The 12,512-nt window shown below is 33.9% G+C and overlaps 1 protein-coding gene across 6 annotated transcripts; it reads right to left on the bottom strand.

The window, feature by feature from the left end:
* Positions 1-1,438: 1,438 nt before the first annotated feature.
* On the bottom strand, positions 1,439-11,917 carry LOC120340872 (casein kinase II subunit alpha). Of its 6 annotated transcripts, none has more exons than XM_078119870.1 (12): positions 11,711-11,917; positions 9,248-9,362; positions 8,856-8,957; positions 7,810-7,860; positions 6,614-6,673; positions 6,011-6,094; positions 5,632-5,742; positions 4,948-5,049; positions 4,165-4,265; positions 3,794-3,942; positions 2,652-2,738; positions 1,439-1,971 (listed from the first exon to the last, which is right to left on the bottom strand). In XM_078119870.1, exons 1-12 carry the CDS (start codon positions 11,803-11,805, stop codon positions 1,883-1,885), a joined length of 1,146 nt encoding a protein of 381 aa, XP_077975996.1. In that variant the 5' UTR covers positions 11,806-11,917; the 3' UTR covers positions 1,439-1,882. The 6 variants fall into 6 exon arrangements, with proteins under 6 accessions (XP_077975996.1, XP_039265195.1, XP_039265193.1 ...); XM_039409261.2 differs by having other exon boundaries at positions 2,636-2,738; positions 11,711-11,915; XM_039409259.2 differs by having other exon boundaries at positions 1,439-1,977; positions 9,248-9,359; positions 11,711-11,914.
* Positions 11,918-12,512: the final 595 nt, after the last annotated feature.

Genomic DNA, 12,512 nt, shown 5'->3' on the forward strand with positions numbered 1-12,512 from the left:
ACAAGTTATTTATATTATGTCCACGCTTTTTATCACTCAGAACCTTAATATTTAGCTTGTAATTTGGGACTTTTTACCCAGCTGAACCCCAGCTTCGGAATTATCAGCCGTGAGACGACTGCGATGAGGGCTTGGGACAAACGCCATGTGCGCAAAAAATACGTTGATCTGAATACAGAAAACAAGGCTTTTATCACGCCTTAAGATCACAAAAAAGCGCCCGGCATTAATGCCACAATCTATTGCAAAATTGTGTCTTTAGGACACTCATATAGCTACCGATTACAGAAGGGTTAATTCTGATCACACGAAAATTTTTAAAATACGGTGAAGTGGAACTTTGAACATCTTCAATATAGACACCCATTTTCACTACAAAAGACTTCCACGTACCAAACTTATTCAACACAGTTCGTGCTGATAACACAGCTTTGACGAGCTCCTTGAAAACGAAGACTCAATTCGTGTCAAGTGCGCAGTGATATCTGTAGGAAACAATAAATCCACAAGCAATTTTCAGTCATGGGTATTGCTTTTACTAATTCGACAGAAAAATTATTATTTCAACCAGACAAACCTCACCGAACTCAGCCATCTGAAAGTGCAATCTAAATGAGGTTCAAGTTATGCACCTCCGTCTCACCAAAAAAGAAAGACCGTCATAACGACGCCGAGTGACGAATACATTGAAGGTGGAAGCAATTGCCTGTCTGTCCTCGAGCTGAGCCATGATGACGTCATTGATAAATTCACGAGGTGTCATTGCCGCCTGGATTTCGTCTGAAGGAGCATATCTAGTAGTCATCACAGCCACCAAACAGCGTTCGCCCAGGCCAGCAGTGTACCACTCGGAGGATGCAGTCAAACGCTGGAGGTAGTCAAGTCGGCCTCCAATTAGCCATGCCCGATTCCAGTAGCCAATACACGGGTGTCAAATATATATATTTTATTCCGGAGCTCAAATCAATTTCATTTCGCATTACATCGTGTGCTTTGGTTTATTTTTTGATTGTCGTTGTATAGGCTAGCTTTAGATTAGAACTTCTAAATTCACTTAACCCCATCTGGATGTTGGCAGCGGATGCTACACAGGCATATTAAGTTCGTCTGCAACAGCATATCTAACCTAAAAACGTTGTAGATGCGAATCACAGGTAAATGTCATCGAGTTACCAGTTTAACGAATTTGTCATCTGTAGTTACATGTTATGGTGTTAGCAGTTACGACTTACGAATATGCTCATGTTGACAAATTTTCTAAAACCTGTCAAAAACCTTTCAAATCGAAAATACCATTTTGTCGTTGAATAAAATACTGTATAGGTTTCAATGCTCTCACATAAATTTTCTACCATATCACTAATTATTTCTATTTCCCACATCAATTCATAATCCTATTCTATGCTAGCTCTGCAAATATAAGAATTACGAATGACAATATCGTTCACCATTTACGTATTTTAGCAAGCATGTTTGATACAGAGAGACGATGAGCGGTAAGTTGGAAGCGACACAAATCAAAACAATATAGAAAATGCAGGAGAGAAAAATCAAAAATGGCACAACAGCTTTTGTGTGAGAACAAATTTTGGTTTCTAAAAACTAGTTGAAATAAATATCAATACCATCACAAAGACCACATGCACAAATTCTTACTACAGGACAATAAAACAGATAACCAAAAAACTACTAGTTAACATTTGTTGTAATCATAACCTAGTCCGGAAAGTTAGATGCCAAATTCTCATTGGCAGCAAATCTAATTACAACAAGATGAACAAAGAGTCAGTCACAGTCACCAAAAAGAAAGTAGTAGGAAAAGTAATATCTAATATAGCAGTAATATCAGCATTAATATGAGGAATTGTGCACTATCTGTTATCTACTGCTGAGGCATTCCACTTTGTGAAGCACTTTGTCCTGGTATAGAGCTGGATATGTTACTCGTATTTCCACCAACACTTCCACCCCCTAAACCTTGACAAAAGAAAAAATTAAATTCAAAGTTTTTTTTTTTGAAGCAGACAAAAATACAAATGGTGCATGCACACAATTCAACTACTACTGCTTACTATTCCACATAGCAGTGTGTTTCATATAAAAGTTCTTTAACCATGCATTTGTAAGATGTTTCCCCATTTAAGAAGCAGGGGGTTGCCCTAATATTAACTCATCCCAATAGCTTACTTCTACATGTGATATACATGCGAATGCACATGGTCCCATCAGCAACTTAAAAATATAAGTCATGGAGAAAGCCGTAACCAACCACATGTTATGTGAACCACCCTCTGACAGCGAGGAGTCCAGCAATCCTCACACAAATGAATGTCTATCACGGATTCAGACCTGCGCACCCATGCAGAGATATCAGACATGCGATGGCAAGCGCAAAGCTGAGCATGTGTGCCAACCGCTGAGCCTAAGACTTTGATAAATATGAAACTTGAGATTTTTCATGGATTCATTTAATTACCAACTGCAATATTGGAATAGGTTACTAGATAATTATCTCAAATGCACGGACTTGGATAAACAATGGATGGATAAACAAAGTAGTCACCGTACTCCACTAAACGTCGGCACAAGGTAAAATTACCAAAAATTGATAGTAATACAGTATATGATAACTCACGGTGCGATGATCTAACCTGATCCAAGATCTTGTGGCAGTTGTGTAGAGGAAGATTGCAGATTAGCAGAGGACATTCCTGCTTGTTGCATTTTCACTACAGGGACTGAAGCAAGAAAAGATGAAATTTAATTCGTAATAACAGATCAATCAAATCTTGAAGATAAAGATGATATTTAATTAAATAAGAACACCTCAGAATTATTGTGACATCACAAAGCAATAGAGTTGCGGAGTAATATAGGAAAGTTTTTCGACCGGTTGTACGAACTGGTTACAGTATTTTTCATATTTAGATCGAACTAGCAAAACTAGTTTTTAAAATACTCAGAGATGCCTAAATGAAAGAAGGGTGATGCGTATCGTATATTTCAACTTGTGATGCATGTGAGCAGTCATTCAAGGCCTGCAGCGACAACATGCAGCATCAGGAGTCACATTAAATGTATATTGGCATTGTATGTGTTGACTTAGTAAAAATTTAAGACCTAAATAAGTGAAGAAATGCTATATGGCTCACACGGAAATGCAATAGAACATATGTGCCTTTTATGACTCTCTTGACCAAAAAGGTTCCTGACCCCTGTGGTTAGGTATCATTTCTGGCAATACTGCAGCAATAATTCAAACACATAAATCACAACCCAAGGTGTGATATATTTGGCTGCTCAGACACTATTCTCACTCAGACAGATTTTCAAGCGTGGTCGTAAACATTACCTCGTTTTCGCGTTTTTAAACTCTATTCGTTAGTTTTCAGTCGTGTTTCGGAAACTTACATATAATTCAGATAATTCAATGATCATACTGTCCTCCTAGGAGTTTTAATTTAATTGCAGTAATAAACAATTAGTGTAGAAATAGCTGTGATAGATTAGGCAAAAATTCTTTACCGGTACTTTCAAAAAGCAGATTGTTGTATGCGATGATTCATAATGATGGTTTGAAACACATACCCCATTTTACAGGCGCCAACTCGCAAAAGCACTCTAAAATAGCTCCGAAAATTTTGCAATGGTAAAGTATAGGAAGAATTTTTCGGGGGTCGAAGGTCGGGGAAAGGTCCATTTGAATTACTTGATAAATAATTGTATATATGAATGCGAATGAACTGCTGTGATTCAGCATTTTCGCCAGAATATATTCCACAAAAAAACTTACAGAAATAAGGATGTTCCATTGCTTCTTGAGCAGTCAGTCGTGTCTGATGATCGTATCGTAACAATTTGTCAAGAAAATCTAATGCTTCTGGGCTGACCAGATGCTGGTTGTCAGTGTGAATGAATCTTTCCCACCTCTTTCTCGAATGTCTGAATGTATAAAATGTTCACATTAAGAAGTAAGTGAACTAGTAATTTACAGGCCTTTATTAGGACCAAATCAAGTCCATATAGAAAATAAAGATCAAATCTGATTGCTTATATTGATTCAAAGCGAATTGTTTACTAAGGAGTACAATGGAGAAAATGAAAAACTAGATTAAAACGACATCTACACACTTAATAAAATAAAAGTATGAAAAAAGTAAATACCTTCCAAGAATGTCATTGAATCTGGGATCAAGTTCTATGTTGTATTTTTCAATATAATCGTATAAATCTTCAGTGCCAAGAACTTTTGCAATTCGAACCAACTGAAATGAAAAGAATTTTTAATTCAGCATTTCCCAATCAAGGAGATATTTTGTTATACATATTTATTCACACATCACCCATTCAAACAGTGCAAAAGCCACTGTGTGATTTGTGCCACACAAAAAAACGAATTATTTGAAGCTTGGATGAATAACAATTTTTAGGCATAGTGAAGATTGAAAAAGGTATAGAGAAACAAATATGGAAAGTGAGGAATATATCAAAAGGGTTGGTAACTGTTCCAATGTATAATATTTCTTAGTATGCGTGGCTTATCATAATTAAAAATATTTGTATTGTATAGATCCTTATCTGTTTAGAATATCTTGGTGGTTGTTAATAAATCCAATTTGTGGTTGCAGTCGGTTCAACTAAGCTAAAACTAAAGTCCAAAGTTTGGGTGCACGTCTCGGAAGTAGGATAAATGAGGCATGTTATGAAAACTCGAAAAGATTTTAGTATTTCTACTCAGAGTAGCTTCAACATATAGCTAAAATGTGAATATACCATGTTTGATCAAGGAAAATCAATCAAAGTATTCCTAATATTGGGCATATATATGCATTTCTCAGAACATACGTATGGAGCAGAATTGATTACGATTGTTTATATATAAAAGCAACTGATCAATAAAATGATTGATGGTCACGAAAAAGCAAAAAATTCATGACAACAAATTACCTGATCATAGTTGTCGTGTCCGTGGAAAAATGGTTCTTTTCTAAATATCATGGAAGCCAACATGCAGCCTAAACTCCACATGTCAAGTGAATAGTCATAATACTGAAAACAAAAAATAATGGTTCAAAAGATTGAAAGTATGATTAGGAAATTGTATCATGAAGATTATTGCTAGATAGATACCCATCTACGAAATTTTTTTATTAATTCTTGAAGCACGCAATGAAGTTTTTATTCAGAAACAGTTGCCAGCTGAGATGGCTATCGAGAATGGCGATCAAGGATACAATTTGAATTACCGGTAAATATACTTCTTTATTGATCTCTGAATTTCAACTCTGGCACAGGTACCTATTCTGAAGTGCTAAAGCACCTCATATATAATTACAAAGTTAGGGATTAAATTATGGAAAATACTCGGCCTGCCCTCAGTTACAGAAATAGCTCTAGCTAAATGTACTAAAATAATGAATGAAAACAATATTTTTAAATATATAATATCTATTTATTACACACATTCTAGAAATAATCAATTTTTATTAAAGAAATGAGTAGGAAACAAATAAATGTTATTAAAATTTAGACTGGTTTCATCATGAGACGCCAATAAAAATATTAAAAATACTTCGTTTCGTACTCATTCTCATACTCATGAAATTCATAATTTTCTTCGTCAAATAGTACCTGGTAATCCACTAAAAGCTCGGGTCCTTTAAAATATCTTGATGCAACTCTGACATTGTACTCCTGACTTGGATGATAGAATTCAGCAAGGCCCCAGTCAATCAGTCTGAGCTAAAATAAGCAAATCATATCAGAAAATATGTAGAAATTATTGTATTGTTATGGAAACATTAATAACAAGACAACATTGATCATTTCGTACTGTGTAATAAACAGAACAGGTAAATCAATATGTCCTCCCTAATGAATAAAGAAAATTGTTATTCAAAATTAAAATATTTATATAACAAAATATAATTCAATTTGCTAAAAACAAATAGAAAACAAGTTATTTTGAATAGATTTTCCCTGTAAATAAGTATAAAAAACAACAACTCACTTTTCGACTTTCGTGATCGATCATTACATTATGAGGTTTAACATCTCTGTGCATTATTCCCATACTGTGACAAAAATCCAGTGCCTAGAGAGAAAAACTGTAACTATTTCAACTCAATCATAAAGCTCTAATCACTCTAAGTAGTAATCAAATGTTAACATATTGTAGGCATTAAACGTATAAAGTTTATCAATGACAAAATTTGAAAGAGAAGTAATTTGTAAGAGAAATCAGATTGTGGACATGGTGGCCTAGTCATTATACCATTTTCCCTAACTACGTTGGCAAACAGGGTGAATGCTATCAAATTTGATATGTGCAGTCCTTCACGCTGGGTGTAAATAGATATCCTTTCCTGTTTAAAACCACCTAGTGAATTTGTTACACCCTGAACAAGGTGGTTGGGTATGGATTTGAAGCAGGTATATATATAACATGGGGCACCAACATAATCAAAGTAAGCCTACTAAAAACAACCACAACCTAATTAGTTGATTATCAAGATGACAACATTTATCCAAAGTAATGATGCTCTTGATGATCTCATATTCATATAAACAAATGTTTATACACCATAAATAGATCAGAATATTTTCCACTTACCTTGAGGATTTCAAACATATAACAACGTATGTCATAGTCAGTTAATGTCTGGTACAATTGCTAAAAAAAAATTAATGATGTTAAATAACAAATACATTAAAAAATTGGAGCAATAAAGTGAGCAGTGTATACCAATCAGGAATGCAAAAAAGTATACCCGTCGTCTCAGATACCTTGAACAGGTATGTTTACAATTGCTACTAGCGAAATAAGGTTTGATCTAGTTTCTAGGCACACCTTTTGAAGTTAAAATCTGTTGGGAGACATTTATCGACCTTTTTTTTTAATTTTAATAAACCATTTCATTGAAATTTCCTTTTCTTTGAATTGCAAAAATGGGCAAGCTTTCATTTGTGAACATTATTTCAAAACCCTATTGATACTTGACAAATTTGTTCCAAATTTTTTCATCCTGCTAGGAGCAGGTGTACTCGGACGTGCACAAAGTATAAATAAAATCTATGCCTGTGAGATGAAATGGCTTGCATTGGATAAGCCAGAAGAGCAAGCATGGTATTTTTACCAGAGGCTGTCATTTATCTACAACAGGGTGGTCCAAACCTAGGCCCACATCTTCTATTATCTGTGGCCTAAAAGAAAATTTATTAATTACCCTCCTGTACGGTTAATAAATCAATCTGCAGTTATTTGTAAGTTAATTTGTAAACACAGTTTTAAAAAGAAACTGACAACCTCAAACATATATTTAACTAGATGTGGGAGGAAAAATTCCACAATGATTACTTGATATGTCACCAAGTCGTGTCAGTGACAAAAAAATATAACATTTTAGAATCTTGTGAGCATTTTCCAAAGTTAAGATATTGCTTTGAAAATCTGATCATGTTCGAAAGCACTTACATTAGCGAAAGCACTTTTTCTGTTATGAAGAGTTCGAAATCTTACACTAAATGTAGATATAGAAAGACTTTTGCCAGTTTTAGTAACTTTTTAGGTGATTTTTGCATGTTTCAGCTTGATAAATGACAAATACTGATCTTTGTGTTTACAAAGATCCATGCAAAGCAATATATTAATAATAAATAAATCTAATGACATATATATGACATTGGTATATTAAATTATAAAATAATAGAATAAGCATATAATTTACGACAGATAGAGCTACGATTCCCAGTATACAAATAATTTCGGTAAATGTTGGTGGGACTTCCAAAATACAAAAGCAAACTAACCTTGAAGTCAATGTTATTTACATGTTCAAAGACAAGTGCAGGGGTCCTTGACTGGAAAGTAAAAAAACATCAATTCAAATCCAGTGTTATAAATAGGGATACAAGAATCTTACATGAAATATTTAAATTTTTCCATTCTACAATTGTGAATTGCATACAGATACATTATATAGAGAGTTATGGAAAATTCTAGCTTTGGTCAGTGATTGACAATCATCTTCAACACTTCTGCCACTCTTCATTACTATCATGAAACTTTTGGTTTGAAATATTTGAAGCTGTATAGCATTAATTATGATTTTTATAAAATGAATTATCTTTTATTGATAACTAATATTCCTAAGTAGTATCAATTTAAAAAAAAATTTTGGACATCCTAGATTATCATAATCATAAAACAATTCACAGGCCCATTTATTTGCAGTGATCGGCCATGGACCATCTCATGAATCTCATGATGCCATCCATCTATCTATGGCTTATGGTTGTTTTACATCAACAAAGGCAAACTTCGAAACAGTATCGGTACAATGAATATATTAACATCTTTGATGGAATACAGCGCTCTGGCATACATTGGTAAACACTGATAATCGAACAATAAGTCTTGATATTTTATTAATAAAATGTTATTGACATAGTCATTTATAATATAGAAAAGCCTACTTTGTGTTCAATTGTAGCAAATAAATTTCATTACATCAATAAGATACAATTAAAATAATCACTATGAACTCATATAATAACATAGGAAACCAAAAACAACTGGTCATGAACTCTGACGTGGTTTAAAATCATCATTTATGCCTCGATCGGGATAGACTATAATGTGCCACACCCCCTCGGGCACGATAACAATATTGCTATTCAGTAAAAGAATTTTAAAAAGTGAAACCGGTTAAACTTTCGTTGTTATATATATGGTTCAATTTATGATATAAAGATCACACTAAATAAATAAAACCTATCCGGTAGCGTTGCACATCAGGAATATTGAAGCTATCTGGTAAAGAAATAATAGCCTAATGATAATGGTGACTACTCACAACAGGATCTTTTACAATGTCAAGCAATGTGATGACATTGGGACCTCCTCTGAGATTTTGTAAGATTTTAATCTCTCTCTTAATCTTTTTCTTTTTCACAGGCTGAATAAAAATAGCGGATGTGAAGAATAAACCAATTGAGCAACTTGAATATCACGAAGGCAAAAACATATTTCTACCAGTTTTTCATTTCAAAAATTGGCGAAAGCTTTTTCAAATGGCATTATTTCTGTATATTGTTCTAATTGCCATTTTACCCAGTTTTAAAGGAAACAAAGAATCCATATCTAATTAAATTTAATCGAGCAAATGCCAACTATGTCAGATAAATAATAACTAATTCTGAGAGCCAGCAATGTGAGAACAAAGTCAGAATCATTTGTAACACTCACCTTCAAAATTTTCACAACAACTTTGTCATTATTTGTGACATTGATTGCTTCAAATACTTCGCTGTATTTGCCTCGGCCAAGTTTCCTCACAAGTTGAAAATCATCTTGGCTTCTGCTTAATTAAAAAATTAGGGTGTTATTATGACGACGATGATTGCTTATAATTGACAATGCAATAATATATTCAGTACAGACAGTATTATAATAAGGTTTTATCAAATCAAAATGAAAAATTTTACAAAAAGCTTTCCATGATTATATATATATGTATAATTATTAATGAACCGAGATAATAATTATACAATTTCACTTTTCAGTTGTCATCGCTGTGACAAAACAAAATTTTTATGTGCATTGTTATTGAGAGCATTATAAATGTTGTACGAATTGACCATGTAAACCCAAGCACAAATAAACTTTTGGAAAGTTATAAATCAACTATGAATAACACTTTCAATACCGAAACTTAGAAATTGTCAGGGGATATCGATAATATAATATGTGGCGTCAATTTTATAGAGAGTCTGGTCATAGTAAGATATTCCGATGGGATTATGATACTAAACCATAACGATGAACTCAGTAACCTCATGGAATTGGATTAATCTCTAGCTGTAAACCTAAAGCAAAGCATTGTTCTATCAATATTCAGTGAATATTGCTTGATAAAAACACTTCACATTGAGTAAAAACTATCAAGGCTATAATTATGCATCAAATGTTGTAAACACTCATTAAATCAACTTCATCTCATAAAATAAGCTAATCACCATCATGTAAAAGTTCAACGTTTTAAAATTCAACATTATTTCATATATTATTAATTAATCGATTATAGGCTGGAAATATGAATCAATAACAGCAAAATATTGATATATGCCTACAAATTGAGATAAATGTCATAAGAATAAGCATGTTTATTATAAGGATATTTAGATACATATATGATTTCTCAAAACTATATCAAGATTTTACATATTTGTACTTGAACAGGAGTTCATCAGAACCGAATATTTACTATTCCGAAATACTATTTTTGTATAAATGTTTTAAATTACCGGTAGGTAATTTTCACCAGATTCCACAAAAATTCAAAGAACATTCAATAAGTTGAAATGAATGCAGGAAATGCTTGAAACTGTAGACCAGGCCTGCACAACATACGGCCCGCAAGATACTTCTGTGCGGCCCGTGGGTGATTTGGAAACACGCCACTTCTAACAATCAAAGCCGGCATTATTATGCAAGTGCGCCGCTACTTCGATCATATTCGAAATCGTGAGATTTATATTTTGCACTAGTTTCAATAAATATCGAACTTTGTGTGAAATTGATGTGCCCTTTGCGACCCTAAAATTCGTCGCTCCACCTCTCGCCCCCAGTTTGAGAAACCCTGATTTAGATATCTCAGTATTCAGACTGAATCACGCTTAAAACAACATCGGTATACAATCTCACACCCATTAGTGCATATCAGCAACCTATATTTTCCTTGTAGTTTATGAAACTGAAGTTTCTTTTTTGATTCAAATTTAGAACTTAAAAAACAGTTCCTTCATTTATGAATGGTGCAGAAATTCTTGCACAAAAGATATTGCTATTTACTGTAAAATTTCAAATAAATTAGAGCAGATTTTGTAGAAAAATATAATTTACAAGTCAAAAAAGTACAACAGAGGAAGATCTATTGCTACTAAACGGATTGTTTGTCTAGCCTACAATGGAAATATCCAATAATGGTAGATATGACTAGATGAATTGTCATACATATATTTGGAACGATTTTACAAAACTGAACTCGAGTGAAATATTTTCCGGCAGTCAGTTTATACTGCAACACGCAATACCTAATTCTAATAAAAAATAAATATGGAAAATGAAGGGTGGGTTTTCAAGGTAGATGAACCACTAAATACATATTTGCCATATCTTTTGCAAAAATACTGTACCTTGTTTTTACTCATGAAAATAGGATACTTCATATTTTTAAACTCTCCAGTAATGAAAGTGTTTCCTTAAATTCAACTGTTACACAATATTATTTTGATTTGTAGTTCATCTTGTGAAATATGTATGTGGCAAAGTTTTAGGCCCGCCGGGCCTTCAGATTTATGCTTCCGGCCCTCGTGGTAATTTGAGTTGTGCAGGCCTGCTGTAGACACTGGACAATTCGGAAGAACAATGATTTGACTGACATCATTTTAGTTTTCACAAATGTGGTCATACCGTGACGCTTCAATATCTCAAAATCATATCTTTTTAAATCAAACTATGACAAAATTTTCCTAAAATCAATAATTTGAAGCCTGAGAACATTGAATGGAATTGATATCTTATAATACTTAACATGCTCACATAGCAAATGAGATGACCGATGGCATAAATACATGCCAACTGACCTAAAAATATTATCACCAAACTACAGAACTACACAATGAAAAAATGCAATATGAGTGAACTTACCCCCAATCAACAACATGTGATTCATAATCCCAGTAATCTCTTGGTCTGTGAGTATTGACCTCAGGATAAATCCTGGCACGACTCGGTGTTGCCATATGCAAGCATCAGCAGAAAAATTTCTGTGAGTTACTGTGGAAAACCTAACCCAAAATTCTATATAAAGCTGAACGAAACAATTTGAAGAAGTTTCACGACAGTATTGAATTTGATAATAGCGAGAGTGCAAGATTAATGAACAAGCTTGTGGGTTCGGGTCAGGGTGAAGACGGTCTGAAAAATGACATCAAATCAACAAAAAGCACTGTCTGACTGTCCATCAGTGAGGGACTCTGGGGATGAATCAAACAGGAATCTTCATCACACCATAAACCTGTAAACCCGAGCTGCAAATGGGCCCGACACCTTAACCCGCAGCCCTGGGTTAGGACGATGCTCAAAAACCTTCAAGGTTTCTAATCTCTGAATCTGTTCCATACTTATTGGCGTTATAATAATGTGTAATACCTAATACAGTAATACGTAACCCATCATATATCAGTATATGAATGTAAGCGCATCTGAATTTTCCGTGTTCATGGAATCTGAGAATAAAACCCACCTTCCACACGAATAAACGTAAAAGTGCCTCAGAATCTTTTTTATACTTGCGATAAGTTTGGATGTATTGATGACCATAATACAGTACGGCACACTATACAAATCGGGTGATATTGTCCCGTTTCAGAGAAACCCATTTTACAGATGATCAGACACCCCTCTTTCGGGAGACTTCTGAACATTGTTGTCCCTCAATATCGGTAAT

Source organism: Styela clava, chromosome 14 (assembly GCF_964204865.1).
Source record: "Styela clava chromosome 14, kaStyClav1.hap1.2, whole genome shotgun sequence".
NCBI lineage: Eukaryota > Metazoa > Chordata > Ascidiacea > Stolidobranchia > Styelidae > Styela > Styela clava.